Source organism: Gouania willdenowi, chromosome 17, assembly GCF_900634775.1.
Source record: "Gouania willdenowi chromosome 17, fGouWil2.1, whole genome shotgun sequence".
NCBI lineage: Eukaryota > Metazoa > Chordata > Actinopteri > Blenniiformes > Gobiesocidae > Gouania > Gouania willdenowi.
Genome location: NC_041060.1, coordinates 5,298,795 through 5,316,497, shown reverse-complemented (window position 1 = coordinate 5,316,497; position 17,703 = coordinate 5,298,795). Strand labels below are relative to the sequence as shown.

Below are 17,703 nucleotides of genomic sequence, written 5' to 3'. Positions count from 1 at the left end.
ATAGAAAAGATGTAGAAATATGAACTAGAATCAGATCCTTTATTGGTTTTATTCAGTGAAAAACTTAACAACGTAAAAACTAAAGTCGTGTCCGTTTTTAAGCGTCGCTGAGGGCGTCTGCGAGCTCTGAGAAGCCGCTGGCGTTGAGAGCGTTAACCAGGGTCTCCACTGTAGCTTGGGCTCCTTCTCGGTCCTGCCAGGCCACCAGCAGCAGCTTAGCCTGCATGTCCACGTCCTCGCTGTCCGTCTCAATCTCACGCAGATCTACTGCCTTCATCTCTAAGTGGACTGCCAGCGTCCTCCAATCAGAGCCCAGCTTAGCCGCCACCTCGTCCATCTGATTGTTGGACACCAGTTTGCTCTGGATGCTCGGGCCTGCACGGAGAACAGGTACACAGTAACTCTGATCCTTCTTTATAAAGTCTTAATGGTTAATAGCGCTGTGAATTAGCTACTCTAATGTCAGGCTATGAGTCTAGTTTCAGTGAAAGTGGATCAAAGACCAGAACTAAAGGTCGACCGATATATTGGGCCTATATAAACTATAAGCCATTAAAGGAAGGACATAAAACATACATTCAGATGTATGAATATACAACAAACAAGGAATAATAGCACGTGCATGGGAGAGGTAGAAGCCGATATAATAGGATGGCGATATAATAGTGCCTGATCAAATATCCTTATCCTGTTATATCCTAATAGGAGAAGGATATTTGATCAGGCACCCGTGTGGGCAGCTGTAGTCACTGCTTGATTGATGGAAGGACCCCGGCGTACTCAGAGCCAATGCGAGCCAGGCAACAACAAGCTGCGCTTCAGGCCTACTTGTCTTGAAACACATGGTAAGATTTGTTTCCTTTACTTGGCAATAGAGAAAATGCAATGATGATTTAAACTTTAAAATCTTTACTGAGTGATCTTTAAACGTAACCCATTTAACTTTCTACTAGCATCTGGCAAGCAAGCCTATTAGCATGTAGCTAGGCTTCAGCAACAAAGACAAGCATCAGCGTGGTTATGTTTGTGAAATCAGAAAGACAAACATTAGTTCAATGCATAAACGAACAAAGGGCACAAGTAAGTATTGCAAAAACATTATTGAGAATACGTACTGTATATCAGACGCAATTGTTGCATCTTAGCGCCAAAAATATGTCGGCTGTAATTTGCTAAAGTTACGTGTCTGTAGATTTAGCATCACAACCTCCTCACACAGGCATAATAACAGCAACCTGCAACATTTTCTACAGTAGCACAGCTAACGGTGTCATTCTATCTAAACGCTACGCCATCAGACGTCTACCCCGTTTCTTCAGTCAGTTTATAAACTTCAGTTCAGTGCCAGTGGTGGAAACTAAGTACCATAGCAGTGGTGTATTTAATTTAATTTCTAATATATACATTTATATTACGAGCGTTTCAATTCTCTTTCATAATGTGCTTTAAAAAAAAAGTATATCGGCTTCCAAAATCGGCCATCAGCTGAATTTTTAAAAAAAATTGGCATCGGCCTTTGAAAATGCCATATGGGTCGACCTCTGACCAGGACTCACTGTCGTTGCTCTCTTTCAGCAGATTGTCTCCGTTATCGTCGTCGTCCTCCTCGCCCGTCTTTATCTCCTCAGAGGGAATGTCCTTCTGCAGGGAGACAGATTAGTCCATCACCACTTTCACCACAACACTCAACCAGCTGGTGATCGTAGTACTCAAGTGTTTGCTGGTCATCAGTTTACACTGACACTAGTTTGATCAGAACAGCAGTGAAGCTGGATCTACTAATGGAGTTGGACACAGTCTTGTATACTGGTTATTACTGGTTTGTTCTGGTTATTACCGCCACAAAGTGCAGAGCGGAAGGTTATGTTTTACCCTCCGTTTGGCGTAGGCCTGCGCTCTCCGAGTGCTTTTCTAGTTTGTACTGCTTTCTATTGTTTAGTTGTACTGGTCTACTTCATAATGGTTTATATTGATTTGCATGATGATTATTATATATGATTGTTAATTAGTTTGGTAGGATAAACTAAATTAATCTGTGGATGTTGAAGCCCCGCCCCCTCACCGGTAGCTCCTTGGCTAGCTTGCTGACCATACTGTCCAGGTAGTCAGCTAGACTCTTGAACTTCTGATTGGTTGGTTGGAAGAAGTGAGGACTTCTCCTGGACAGAAGCCTCAGGGCCCTCCAGCCGTAGTTTGGGTTCCTCACCACTCTGCACAGGAAGAGAAGAACAAGATGATGATGAGGATGAAGATGATGATGGGCGTGGTCACGGTGTCACTGACTTGTATTCGTCCTCCACCATGTTGACCGGGTCAGCCTGCTCTATGGCCTCAGCAAAGAATTCATCCAGAGACGGCATGAACTCCCTGAAACAAGAGTTTAGAGTGTGGTGTTCCATCTTAACTGGTGATCATGTTAACTGGTGATCAAAGTGTTTAGTTTAATAGTTTGTCTTGTTTTGTAGTTTGTCTCGTAGTTAGATGACTGTTTGTTGTATATGTTAGGGTGGTTCAAAAACCCCTTCCTGTGTTAAATAATGTACTTTTTGTGGTAAAATAGCATGTCCATGTTTTTCAGATTTTTATAAAGATTCCTTAGGGTCAAATCTGACCATTGTTTATTAAATATAATAATATATGCATGTGGACAACGTTTATTTATTTCAGTTGAAATAACATTTCAATCATGCCAAATGTAAGAAATAGTTGGAATTCAAACATGTTTTATTTCTATCATTGTGTTCTGTAATAGTTGTAGTCAGTGATGTAAAGTTATCACCTGATGTCATTAACCAGTACACACTAGTAAACTATTATAGGGTTAACACTAACATATTTCATCATTTTCATGTAAAAACTACATACAGAACACAATGATAGAGATAAAACTGACTAAAAGTTGTCCCATATGTTTGAATTCAATCTATTTCTTACATTATTCATGATTGAAATGTTACATAAACTGAAATAAATGAACGTTGTCCACATGCATATATTATTATATCATATTTAACAATGATCAGATTTGAGGGGCCGTGTTTGACCCTCGAGAATCTTTATAAAAATCTGAAATAAAATTGACTCTTTTTACCCCAATAGGAACGTTTCACCCAGAGAGGGGTTTGAGCCACCCTAGTACAGGGTTCCCACACTTTTTTCACAATGATTTTTCAAAGCTTTTCCAAAATATTTGACCAAATTTCCATGACTTATTATTGAACTGCTAAGATCTATTCAAGACCGTTAAAGCGTTAAAATGAGCTGGTTTTTCCAGTGTAACAGAGGTCTGACACTGTGCCATAGTTAGTAGCAAAAATGTGGCACAAGGAATGCAAGTTGTCCATAAATGATGCAATTGCCTTTGACACCCATTTTGCTATTGAATGTAACATTAAACATTAACTAATTACATGACTATATCAATTTGCAAACACATTTATTAAAAGCAATGTACAACACAAGGTGTTAGAGTTAACGGACTTTCTTAATGTCCCATAATAATAAAAAAAAAAACGAAGGTTTAAATAAAATTTTAAACTTTTTTGGAAAAGTTTAAAAAACTTTTCCAAAACAGATTATTCCATGACTTTTCAAGACTGGAAAATTGGTTTTTCAAATTCATAACTTCTCCAGGAATTTCTTGACCCTGCTAGTATATGTTGTATATCAGTTCCACCATAACACTCAGGACATTAGCCACTCTGTGGGATCTTATTTGATGATGACATCACTGACCTGCTGTCAGACTTGCAGGCCTCCATGTTGTCCTGGTTCAGGTTCCAGAGGCGTGTCAGCTCGTCACTAACACATAGAGAAGAGATGTTAAAGTACACACACACCTTGGGTTCTAACACACACACACAGATGACGTACTTTCCCATGAACACCTTCCTGTCCGGTCCTTTTCCCAGGAAATCCTCAGGAGACGCTCTCTTCCTGCTCGGTCGTTTGGGTTTGTCCTCAGCGCTCCTGCACACATTAACACACACATTAGGGATGTCCCACACACACAGGACATGTCACGTGTACGCGCACCTCTCTTTGACGAAGCTGGGACAGCCGTCGTTCTTCCAGGAGTTCCAGTTCTCCTCAGTGTGAAGGATGTGCTGCAGAAACACAGTGTGTGTGTGTGGGTGTGTCGCTCAGAACAGGGTTCCTACAGCTTCAGTCAAATTAAATTCAAGACTTTTTATTAAATTTACACAATTACATAGGGTTAGGGTAAATTTTTTCCAGTGTCTACTGTAGACGTTGCAAATGGCAGCCCCCAAAGTAAATAAACAAAATGACAGTAAAATACACAAAAAAAAAACAGATTAAAATAATCAAAATCACTCCAAAAACACACAAAATAGCCAGAAATCTATTATAAAACAACAAAAATACAAAAAACCCAAAATCATTAAAAAAATCTTTGTTGGACAGGCAATTTTTATTAAATTTTGCCCATGTTGTTGAAAGTTGCTACAAGCGTGACGTGCATCTGCACAAAGTCCCACTGTAACCTGCAACAGTTTTGTAGTTTGTTCCGCTGTCATGATTAATGCAATGTTATGATAAATTATCTTTTTTGAAAACAAATGTTACCATTTATTTTTAAATGTGAGACTAATTACAATCTTAAAATCTTACTTAATGTGTTAAAATTTAAGACTTTTGAAACATTGTAAGACATTTTAATGACAATTAAGGCCTCATTTTTAGATTCATGAATTTAAAACTTTTTAAGATCTGTGAGAACCCTACAGAAAGGACGACGCCCTCATTGCTTCACACACACTCACCTCCACCATCACTGCAAACTTCTCTCCATCAGGTGGAATCTCTCTGAGCAGCTGAGAAGCAAAGAAACAGTGATAAATTATTTAAAAGATCAAACACGTTTATCACGTCAATCAGTTTGACTCTCATTCAAAGAACGAGCAGAAAATTAAACTAATATTTATACACAATATTTAATTTAAATTAAACTGATATTGTTCCCATCACCTGTGTTACTTTAAATCCATTACATACAGAAGTCTAACATGTGTGTTAGCACTAGGACTGGGCAATATATCCAGATTTAAAAAGTGACAAAAAAAATGGTGGAAAAGGGGGTGAAATGAGATTTTATTTTATTAATTTTTTTAAACAGAAATTGGTTAAAAGTTGCAAATGAGTGGGCAAAAACGGACAGAAAAAGTGGTAAAAAAGCTGTTCAAAGTACCAATATTGGAACAATTAGTTTAAACTGGCAAATAATGGGCATGACACATGGTGAAAAGAGGTTAAAAGATACAATAATAGGTTAACATGTGTGATATTAGGTGGAAAGGGTTTAAAAGTGCTGGTAATGTCTTGAAAGTGGAAAAAATGTGCAGAAAAGGCATAGAAATTTGATGGAAAAGTGTCAAAAATGGGAGTAAAATGACAAATAGGTTAAAATATGGTGAGTTTGGTGGAGTTGCAGAAAAAGGGTAAAAATACACAAAAATGGGCTCAAATTGTTTAAAAAAATATATTCTTAGTTTGTTTAAGGCATCTGGCGACCCCTGTCTCTCGACCCCAAATGGGGTTCTGACCCAAAGGTTGAGAACCCCTGCCTTTGAGGAGAAACACACTAAAGTGCGTGCCCAACCTGATAAACCAGCTTAGTCGTCTCCTCGATCCACACGCTCTGATCATCATTGAGGATGCAGCCCGAGCTGTGAGAAGATTAAATAAAATCAGATCCAACAAATGGAATCATTCCAATAATCAACTGCAATAAAATATATGATCAGATGAGCTTCGTTAATCAATCAATATCAGGCTGTAGGTGGTGCTCTGCTGTGATTGGCTCTGACATTATCCTTCCACTCTGATATTTAAATCTAATGCATCACATCATAGTCGACCAATCAGATTAAATCTAATGCATCACATCATAGTCGACCAATCAGATTAAATCTAATGCATCACATCAAAGTCGACCAATCAGATTAAATCTAATGCATCACATCATAGCCGACCAATCAGATTAAATCTAATGCATCACATCATAGTCGACCAATCAGATTAAATCTAATGCGCGGCACCATGACCAGCATCTGATGGAGGTTATTTTTTCAGTTTGAGTTCATAAATGTATCTATACTTAGAGCCTGAGAATGTTTTTATTCTGAAATAAATTAATTGGTGTTATTTAATTTAAAAAATAATAGTACATTTTAACAAACCTTTTATTTTATAGGGATAAAAAATAAATGAAGTTGTAATTGTGGTAGATTTGGTCTTTTTCTTTTTAAGTTTATACATGAGATGTTTACTATATGTAAGGGAACCATATCAAGATGTATTAGCAATAATAAACTGGGGGTGAAAGTAACTAGTAACTTTTACTTAGAGTACTATTTATATTGAGCTACTTTTTACTTGTACTTGTACTTCTTTCATTACTCTCTACACCTCTGGGAGGGGGCGTGGCTCTGACCTCTTGAACTTGACCTGACCCTTCAGGTACTGGAACAGGATGAGATACTGGAGCAGGATGTGACGACGGAAGTTCCCGTCACTGAGCTGGAGGTCCATGAGCTGCAGGGGGAGGAGTCAGTTCAAAGACTGTCAGGTATTGGACGATGTGTCCGTTATGTTGTTGGAGTAATAATGTTCACCTTCTCACTGGTGAGGAACTTAGCAAAGTAAACGTGTTCTCCACTGGACGCTCTGAGCTCCTTCAGCTTCCTCTTGGACGCCTGCATGTCGTCTAGTTTGTAGCTTTTAAACACAGCCAGAGTCTCATCAGAGAACTGTAACACACACACAGTTACGTCACCAACACACAGATACACACACACTGATACTGATACACAGCGTTACTGTGCCTTTAAGAAGGTCATCCAGGAGAACTTGTCGTAACACTGCACAGGGTTCCTGAAGTAGTCCTGGAGAGTCCAGAACTTCCTGTAGAGGTTGTAGTCGATGGGAATAGAACTGGAAAAATAAATAAAGAACAGAGAGGAACATGGTTAGAGTTAATGAATCTTCAACACAAAATGTCTAAATCCAGCACAAATAAACTCCTTTAAAACTACACTAGGGTTCCTACAGCTTTAGTCAAAAAAAATTAATGACTAAGAGTTTTTAATGCCATTTGAAATTAAATTTAAGACCAACTTCACAGTAAACAAAATTAAGGGGGAAAAAAATGCCACATCGATTACAAAGGGTTAGGGTACATTTTTTCCAGTGTCTAGTGAACACGTGCAACTGGCAGCGTCCAAAGTAAACATGTGTGTACAAAATACACAAAAAAAAAGAAACTAAAATAATCAAAATCACTCAAAACACACAAGATGACTACAAAAATAGATAGAAATCTATGAAAAAACAAAACCATTAAGAAAAATCTTAGTTTGACAGGCAATTTCCATTAAATTTACATTTCCCCATGTTGTTAAAAGTTGCTACAAGCGTGACACGCATCTGCTCAGGGTTCCTCTGCTATCATGTCACTGTTCTGTAGTCGGTTCCACTAACGTGATCGCACGATGGTACGATAAGTTATGTTTTTTAAAAAAACTAATGTTGCCATTTATTTTGAAATGTGAGACTAATTACAATCATAAATTCACACTTTTGTGTTAAAATTTAAGACTTTTGAAACATTGATTTAAGACATTTTAATGACAATTAAGGCCTTATTTTTAGATTCATGAATTTAATGCCTTTTAAGACTTTTCACGGATCCGCGGGAACCCTGTGCACATGTTGGACTGGAGGATCTCAAAGTGTGTGTGTGTACCTGGGTGCAGGAGTGTCCTCCTCTCCCATCTCTCCCTCCTCTACCTCCAAAGGTTCCTCCTTCTCCTCCGTGTGCTGCACACATCACAGCAGTTACATCGTTTAGAGAAGCTTTCACACAACACAGAGTAACAAAGTGTTTTACAGTGAAAACTAAAAGTCCAGCTTAATGAAGCTTTAATCATCACCAACACACTGAGCTTTACTGCTGAGTCAGACACATTGACGTCCCACAAGGTGTAATGGTTCAAGTGGGGACCGACTCATATTAGTGCAGCTAGTTGCCGTGGGAACCAACTACAGCGTCACAACTACATCCCTGTGCCATGAAACCAGTCTGAACACTAAAGTTTGTTCACACAACTGTTAGAAACCTTGGGGTTCTATTTGATCAGGACTTATCCTTCAACTCTCACATAAAACAAACTTCAAGAACTGCCTTCTTTCATCTCCGTAACATTGCTAAAATCAGATCTATCCTGTCTCAGGGCGACGCCGAAAAACTAGTCCATGCTTTTGTTACCTCTAGACTGGATTATTGTAATTCCCTTTTAGCAGGCTGCCCGAGCAAGTCGCTTAAGACACTTCAGCTGGTTCAAAATGCTGCAGCACGTGTACTGACTAAAACTAGGAGAAGAGATCACATTACTCCTGTATTAGCCTCTCTGCATTGGCTTCCCATAAAATATAGAATAGAATTCAAGATTCTTCTTCTCACTTATAAAGCCCTAAATGGACAGGCACCAGTCTATCTCAAGGAGCTTGTAGTGCCATACAATCCCCCCAGAACACTACGCTCTCAAAATGCTGGACTACTCGTTGTTCCATTCGTCTCTAAAAGTAGTATAGGAGGAAGAGCTTTCAGTTATCAGGCCCCACTTCTCTGGAACCATCTACCAACCACGGTTCGGGGGGCAGACACCCTCTCTACCTTTAAGGTTAGGCTCAAAACATTCCTCTTTGGTAAAGCTTTTAGTTAGGAACCAGCTCATAGCTCATAATTAAGATGCAATAGGCATAGACTGCCGGGGGGGGGGGTCTGGCATGCTCGGTTGGAGAGAGGTTGGAGAGGGCGTTAAGAGAGAGGTCATTTAGGTTAGAGAGGGACCGGAGAGGGTCCCATTCCTCTTTCAAACACTCCCTCTATGTCTGCTTCTTCCCTTGTGTGTTTGCTCCTGTACTCCTTCTGGCTTTTGTCTTGCAGGTTCGTGGGATCCTTAGTGTGGAGTTACAGAGACTCAGCGGCTCTGTCTCCACCCTTTCCTCTGCACACACCCAACACAGCATAACGTGGATGGCTGTTCATCATAGGAATGGGATCCACACAAGGTTCCTGCTGCTTAACAGAAGGTTTTCCTTGCCGCCATGATGAATTCATGTTGGGTGTGGGATACATATGTATGTGTATATACGTATATATGCATATGTGTGTATCCATAAAATGAAGAGTCTGCCCTTAAGACTGCTCTACTGTAAAGTGTCTTGAGATACCATTGGTTATGATTTGGCGCTATACAAATAAAAGATTGATTGATTGATTTTTGCCATGGTTAAGTGTGTTTTTGTCTCGTTTTTGTTGTGGTGTAATGTGTTTTTTTCATTGTTAATTATGTTTGTTACGTTTTTGTCATGGCTTCATGTGTTTTTGTCGTGGTTTAGTGTATTTTTGTCATAGTTTTGTGTTTTTGTCAAGGTTTAGTGTTTTTGTCATGGTTTAGTGTGTTTTTGTCATCGTTAAATATATTTTTATCATGGCTTTGTGTGATTTTGTCACTGTTTAGTGTATTTTTGTCATGGTTTAGTGTATTTGTGTTTTTTTTTGTCATGGTTTAGTGTATTTGTGTGTTTTTGTCATGGTTTAGTGCAATTGTGTGTTTTTGTCATGGTTTTGTGTAATTGTGTGTTTTTGTCATGGTTTTGTGTTGTCATGTTACCTTCTGACCCAGCGTGCTCTCCTGCTCGTTCTTGTTGAACACTGTGATGTTCTCCAGGTTAAACTGACTCTGGAGGTTCAGACCTGAAACACACATGTACACATAAACACACAAGCACAGAACCATCTTCTTCTTATTCATCTTCTTCTTCTCTGTGATCTTTACCAGACTTCTCGGACAGAGGGAAGAGCCGGGCCAGGAACAGCTGGATCCTCCCACAGAACACGGTGTTCTGAGACTTGGAGAGCCTCCTCAGGAGATCTGCTCAGAGACACAAGGTCACACTGCTGCTCAGGGACGGGGGTCACGCTGGCAGGAGTGGGAGGAGCTTACCGTTACACATCCTCAGCAGGTAGTTCTTCCCCGCGGTGTAGAAGGAGCTCTGCAGGACACAGAAACGCACATTAGCATAGCGTAGCCACACAGACCTGCTAGCTCTGAACAACGCACTGATTTCCATGTGGAAACGTTCTCCTCCAGGAAAGTGAAGATCTGGTCACACTGGTCCAGAGGAAGGCAGTCCAGGACGTCCTCCAGCAGGATGAACGGAGTGGTGGCCGAGCAGATCCCTGAGAACAGCTGAGGGTTAGTGAGGAGCAACGTAGACGTACACACAATAGCTCTGCTCCTACATCTACTATTATAACTCACCCTCAGTGACACCATCAATGCTCAGGTAAATGAGAGACAGGTAATCCTCACAGCTGCTCTTCTGCTCCACCTACACACACACACACTTATTCCATAATTTTTCCTACATTGTTCTTATTTCTTTTCTTTTTTGTATTATTGTGTTTTATAATGTATTGCATTGTTTTTATTGTAAAGAGGCCTGAAAGGTGCTTTTAAATAAAGTGTATTATTATGATTAATAAACACACACTAAACATAGAGTGACAACAACAACGTACAATGTGGCCCCCGAGGACGGTCCGGAGAGCCTGGTCCAGCGTGCTCTTCTTGTCTGTTTCACTGCAACACACACACACACACACACATTAATTAAACCAATAACAGAGAAGACGCACACTGCATGTGAACCTACACAAACACACACACTTACTTTCCCGTGAGCTGGTTGAACGCACCAATCAGAGGTTTGCTGCTTTTACTGTCAAGGGCGTGTCGGGTCGACCTCTGAAACACACACGGAGCAATTAATTTATTGATTGTTGATTGGATGTGTTGAACTTATTCTAGCCTCTGTGTTTACAGAAAACAAAAAGAAACACGTCCTCACTCACACTTTTAGGAGATTATCACATATTCATCCTATTCTTCACTGAAAAGGTTTCGATGAGATAAACACAAATTTGTCAAAAAGTGCACGAAATCTCACATGACAAAATATCGCGAGATTTGAGCTCACTGTTTCAACTTCTGAACCAGAGAAAAATTCTGTTGATACAAGATTTATTCATTCCTGTCCATTGATTTGTCAGTATTTATATGAGAATAGAAAAAGATGATCAAATGGATAAACACTGAAACAGAATTCTGGAACATTCTGAAAGGAAACAGGAAGGCCTTGTGTTACTGATCGATCAATAATGGGTCTTCTCTACAAATAAAATGTGGAAATATTTGTGTGTTTTTTCAAATATACTGTATTTTAAAGACGTGTACTTTCCCCGTGTGTACGTCAACATCTCGTGCTGAATAAGAAACAGACTTAGGTTTTGTGTTTGTAAAAGCTAATTTAATAAAGACCAGACGATATCAGAGCACATTAACACACAAATAAACAACATTTGATGGAGACGTCTTAAAGCTGACTCAGATCTAGTCACAGCTTAAAAAAAATACTTGTATTTCTTGCCAATTATTTACTAAAGTAATGTTCTTATTGCTGATATTATTCATTCATTATTCTAGGGATGGGAATTTATCTATATTGTACATTTCGTACATTATTTCAATTTATAAATGTTCACATTCTATACAAGTTATTAATATTATTAATGCGTGAACAGTTGTTTTTTGTGGCATGATACTGTTCGACACCTGCTTTCTAAACTATTTATTTTATTTCACCTTAATTTAACCAGATAAATGATTAACAACAGATTTATCACTTGCAATTATGTTTAATTTAACTTGACAATGTAAATATAAAATATTTATGAACACAATCGCATCGTGATGATAACTTCTTTGTTTTATAATCACAACTACTTTTCTTTAATCGTTATAATAGACTGTTGTATACAAGTTTAAAAAAAATACACTCTAAATTGATAACCAATAATAGTTTAGTTTGTTTATTTGATTTAATGATATTACCCATGTCCAAATTAAACCTACACTTTAATAATAAACGTAAATCTTCCCGGCAGACTGTATGTGCAGCTTTTTATATTCACACACTGTAACTTTCCTGCTGTTGTAGGTTTTAATGCACGATAAAAACACATGTTTATGATCGGAAAGGCTCGTGCAGCTTCGATGAACAGTTAGCTTAGCATTAGCTTCACAACATCCATCGTCCGTTTGAAGAACAAGCCGCTGACAGACATCTCTGTCAATTAACCTGATTGATTCTGAACGTTAAACACACTCGTATGTTCAGGTTAAAAGGGCAGGAAAAGCTTCTCTCACCGTGAATTTGTCTCTGGCTTCGATGAAGTTAAAGAAAGACTGAGACATCTTCAGTGAAAACCACAGCAACGTCAGAGCAACAGCGCCACCAGCAGGCCTGGAGGTTAGCTAATTAGCATCATAGCGTTAGCATGATTCAGAGCCATGGTTCCGTTTTTTCACAGCAATGGCGGCTCGTGCAGACTCGCATTCGTTCCCCGGAAGTAGCATTTCACTGATGAAGCCACTGCAGAGAGAGTTTGTGATGCATTTTTGAACGATAAGACGTTTAAATAATCATATTGGATATTAATATTATTATTATTTATATATATATATATATATTATTATCAACGTATATAAACTCATTAACGTGTGCATTAAAGCATGTTAGTGGATTATCCCTCACTAAACTAGCAGATTAAGGCATAAATAGCAGATAACGGGTAAGGATATGCTCACTTTAAAGGATAAAGTAACACACAGCGTTAAACTCAAGGTTCAGTTATATTAATGACATGATGTGGAATTAGAGAAAATATGTTTGAAATAAAAATGAAATAAATAAATAAAATACTTTATTTATTTAATGAGAAACAAAAAAAACTAGGTGTTTGTTAAATATTGTAATAATACATACAGTGTGTAACTGTTTTGTGGTGTGTTTAATTGTTAACTGCGAAAAAGGAAAAACGAGCGTAAAACGAATGTTTTGTTGTATGATAACAGCTCCCCCTGGTGGCGAGAATGCTTCATGTAGTGATTTATCACTGACTGCACAGCAGGTGAATACATAATACTAACCAGACACAGCCAGACTCTGTGTTATTTAGACATATACACTCATAACCTTCTTGTCAAGATGGATTCATCTATGTACGAGGTCCAGCAGCTATGAACTTTAAAGTTATAGATACTAAAGTAATATTAATATACTAATAAAAATAATAAATAGGTAATAATTAAAACATATATGCTTTAAATAATTAAGATTTATATGTACATGCTCACTCAGGCCAATATACAACACTTTATTCTTGAATTTTCACATTAAGACTCAACCGCTTCTCTGATTAAATAGTAATAAATCATCCTATATGCAGGGTGTCATGTACCGAGTGCGCATCGTACTGAGATTGTATATGCACATATACGTGCACATGCGACCTAGCAGGAAATTAATTTTTGCTAAAAAAAAAAAAAATAAGTTTTTGTTTATTTTTGTTTTCAAAGTGAATGGACAAGTGTTTTATTTGTTTATTGGATTATGTTAGGGTTATAATCTCGGTACGTGACACGCTTCATTTTATGTGGGTTTAACAACACAGAAAAAAAACATTTTCTTTATAGTCTTCTAATAGTCTTCTATTAGGAGACTTCAACTCATCCAAAACGCTGTACAAACAAATATTATCTCTTTGTTTAATCTCTGAATGTTTCATGTGAGGCTGTAACGTCTTAGACACACCCATCACATGGTACGGCCTTAATGAAACATTCAGGTTCACTGAAAGTCATTAAAACACCAAAATGTGAAACTGAAAGCAACAGATAATCAAGAAGTTTCTTTATGAATCAACAAAGCTATGGGTCAGAGGGCGGGGCTAGATTTCCTTTATATGTGAATGTAGCACGTTGGGACAGTTTAAAGTGAATCTGAACAAGTGGATTAAAGACAATCAGGTATGTAATCATTAATAAATGAAAAATATAGTGCTGTATTTTGTATTTGGACTGTTGTGGAGGAGCTCTCTCCTCGGCTGATTGGCTGTTGGTGTTTGTGTTTTAGCTGTATTTTAAAATGTATTATTTAAACTTCTCAAATTTTTCAACTCATTTCAACTTTTTTCAATCTTCAACTTTTTCACCCCTTTTAAACTTTTTTTTCTTTTTCTTTTCTTTTTTTTTTTTTTTTAACTTTTTCAACCTATTTGAATTTTTTTCAACCCATTTCAACCTTTTTCGACTTTTTCGACATTTTTTTTTAACTTTTTCAACCCATTTGGACTTTTTTCAACTTTTTCAACCCGTTTGGACTTTCTTCAACTTTTTCAACCCATTTTAACATTTTTCAACTTTTTAACCCATTATAACTTTTTTCAACTTTTTCAACCCTTTTCAACTTTTTTCAACTTTTTAACCCATTATAACTTTTTTCAACTTTTTAACCCATTTCAACTTTTTTCAACTTTTTCAACCCATTTCAACCTTTTTCGACTTTTTCAACATTTTTAAAAACTTTTTCAACCCATTTTAAATTTTTTCAACCTTATCAACCCATTTCAACCTTTTTCAACTTCATTGCTAATGCTAATGTTAGGCTAATGCCAATGTTAGGTTAATGTTAATTTATTTATTTATTTATTTATTTATTCAGTTTATTTCCGACATGGTTTCATTCACTTGGTTACATTCATTTTTTTTTTTTTTGTACATGCCGAAAAAGGAGACGAGAGAAGCAATTTGCTTATTCAGGTCCCGTCCCCTTAATGATAGGTTAATGCTAAGCTAATGTTAATCCTAGGCCAATTCTAATGTTAACTCTAGGTTAATGCTAACTCTAGGTTAATGCTAACACTTGGCTAATGCCAACACTTTGGCCTCTGCCAATACTTGGTTAATGCCAACACTTGGTTAATGCTAGGCTAATACTAATGTTAGGCTAATGCTAAGTTAATGCTAGGTTAGTGCTAACGCTAGGTTAATGCTAGGTTAGTGCTAACGCTAGGTTAATGCTAATAGTAACGCTAGATAAATGCTAAGCTAATGCTAGGCTAATGTTAAGCTAATGCCAATGCTAGGCTAATGTCAATGCTAGGCTAATGCTAATACTAGGTTAATGGTAAGCTAATGCTAATACTAGGTTAATGGTAAGCTAATGCTAATTCTAGGCTAATGTTAATGTTAACGCTAGGCTATTGCTAACACTTGGCTAATGCAAGTTTAATGCTAATGCTAGGCTAATTCTAATGTTAACACTAGGGTAATGCTAGGTTAATGCTAATGCTTGGCTAATGTTTATGTTAGGATAATGCTAAGCTAATGCTAGGTTAGTGTTAATGCTTGGCTAATGTTAATGCGAACGCTAGGCTAAGGTTAATGTTAACGCTAGGCTAAGGTTAATGCTAATGTAAATGTCAGGCTAATGCTAGCTAATACTAAACTAATGCAGTGCAACGCGTGGCAGCACCTGCATCCAGGCTGGGATACACTGTGTGATTTTTTCAATCGTCGTACTCAGCTCCAGCTCAAACTGTGCGACTCATGTGCAGAGCCCGTATGTGCGCAGCTCACGATGCATGTTCTCACACTATGTTCATACACGACACATCGGGGTCTTGTTTCCGGAAATGCAATGTACAAATTAGAAAAAGAAGAAATCTGAAGCGTCGCAATTAAAACAGACAAAGAAAAAGAACCCGGTGACATGGTCTGAATTCGTACTGAGATTGTATACACGTGCACATGCGCACTACCGAAAAATGTTTTTTTGCCAAAAAATTCATTCATTTTTTATTATTTTTGTTTTCAAAGTGAACGGGCGCATGTCTAGTTTGTTTATTGGATTACGTTAGGGTTAGGGTTTGGGTTATTATCTCAGTACGGAGGTAAACTCAGACCGTGACACCGGAAGTGGAGAGACAGTCGCAAATCTCAGCAAAAAGAGCTTTAAAAAATAAAAGACGGCGATGTGATGGATGGACCAGTAGCTGGCTGGACAGATGTGGGCAGTACAGTCCGTCAATTTTACGGTCCTACGGTGTTCGCGCACGCTCAATGTGAGAATTTAAGGTAAGCTGGTCCGTGGCACTGCTTCAACTGTGAGATACCTTCACAAAGAGCGACTGGAATTCAAACATGTTTGATTTCCTTACCACCATACGATTGCTGATCGGGAGCTGATTGTGAGGTGTTAATTGCTTCTCGTGACCTCATGTACATTACACGATGCATGACACACGATCTAGCAGAGACTCGCACGATCCCAAAATATAGACGCACGAGTCAAGAATCGGTTCAAAATGGGCCGGCCAACAAATCGCAGTGTATGCCTGCCTTTACTTGGGTTTTCTTCAGGAAATGCAAATATTCTAGTTGAATGTTTTTGGATCATTTGATGAGGTGCCTGCATATTGTTACCTGCTGCCACTTTTCTTCTGCCCAGGGACTAGGGAGGAAAATTAACTTGTAGCTACTCTATCTCTGGTCTGTGCAATACATTTACAGTATTGTGCAATGTCCCATTTCTGACACTTCTCCATCACATTTCAATGCCTTTTCTGCAAATTTTTCTACTTTCAAGACATTTTCAGCACTTATAAACCCTTCCCACCAATTTTCCGCCTATTGTCACATACGTTGACCCAATATTGTCACTTTTAACCTCTATTCACCATATTTCATGTTTTTTTGTCAAATTCACCACATTCACACTTTGTTTTGCCACTTTTAGTTTTAACTAATTGTTCCTACTTTTTACTTTATTACTCCACCCCTCCTCCCCTACATTTATGCCCCTTTTAAGCCAATATTGATACTTTGAACCATTTTTACCACTTATTCTGTCCGTTTTTGCCCACTCAAATTTGCAACTTTTAACCAGTTTCTGTGGTTTTAAAAATCCTTTTTCACCACCTTTTCCATGATTATTGTTCACTTTTAACCCATTTTATTTCTAATTTAAACATGGATTTACATCTTTAAGATGACTATATACTATGGCTCAAATTATGGGGTGCCCAGTGTAAAAATATGTGTCTCTGCTTGTGTATTGGTTAAGGTTACAAGGGGCGGGGTCAATTAGCATATGTGCGAAACATTTAAGTTCAACATTTAGATTTAGATTTAACATTTAACATTTAGATTTAGATTTGACATTTAGATTTAACATTTAACATTTAAATTTAACATTTAACATTTAAATTTAACATTTAGATTTAGATTTAAAGTTTAGATATAGATTTAACATTTAGATATAACATATAGCATTTAGATTTAAATATTTAGATTTAATGATTTTTTTACCTCTATATATGTGGTTAAATGTTGTGTTAAATGTAGGAAAATGTGCTAAATAAGAGAAAAGTGAGATAAATAAATGTGTTAGCTAAAACTATACAAAATTTTTACACTTGACACCCCATATCAAATCATACTAAACTTCCTGGAAAACAGTGGATATTATTCAGATAAATAAATAAATGTGGTTATCACAGATTCATAGAACAATGGACCATCATTTTGCTGACTTTATGGATGGACCCCAAAACTCTCCCCTTTATTCCCAATTATAGATGACCCTGTCTCTAAATGACTGTTCTTCAATGTTCATGTCTGTGTTCAACCACCTCCAGCTACAGTGGGGGTCCCTGGTCTCAGGAGCCTTTATTTTGGTGGTTGCGGGTTGAAAAAGTTGAGAACCACTGGT

The 17,703-nt window shown here is 37.7% G+C and overlaps 1 protein-coding gene across 1 annotated transcript; it reads right to left on the bottom strand.

Annotated features, from left to right (window-relative positions):
- Nucleotides 1–20: 20 nt before the first annotated feature.
- thoc1 (THO complex 1) lies at nucleotides 21–12,432 on the bottom strand. Its single transcript, XM_028473688.1, has 21 exons — nucleotides 12,297–12,432; nucleotides 10,762–10,835; nucleotides 10,610–10,670; nucleotides 10,350–10,419; nucleotides 10,149–10,267; nucleotides 10,032–10,080; nucleotides 9,864–9,959; nucleotides 9,699–9,781; nucleotides 7,766–7,839; nucleotides 6,846–6,954; nucleotides 6,636–6,770; nucleotides 6,455–6,555; nucleotides 5,621–5,687; nucleotides 4,785–4,835; nucleotides 4,036–4,106; nucleotides 3,874–3,969; nucleotides 3,736–3,801; nucleotides 2,284–2,367; nucleotides 2,063–2,210; nucleotides 1,557–1,641; nucleotides 21–375 (listed from the first exon to the last, which is right to left on the bottom strand). The coding sequence occupies exons 1-21, from the start codon at nucleotides 12,342–12,344 to the stop codon at nucleotides 98–100; spliced, it is 1,965 nt and encodes a 654-aa protein (XP_028329489.1). The 5' UTR covers nucleotides 12,345–12,432; the 3' UTR covers nucleotides 21–97.
- Between the last annotated feature and the right edge of the window lie 5,271 nt (nucleotides 12,433–17,703).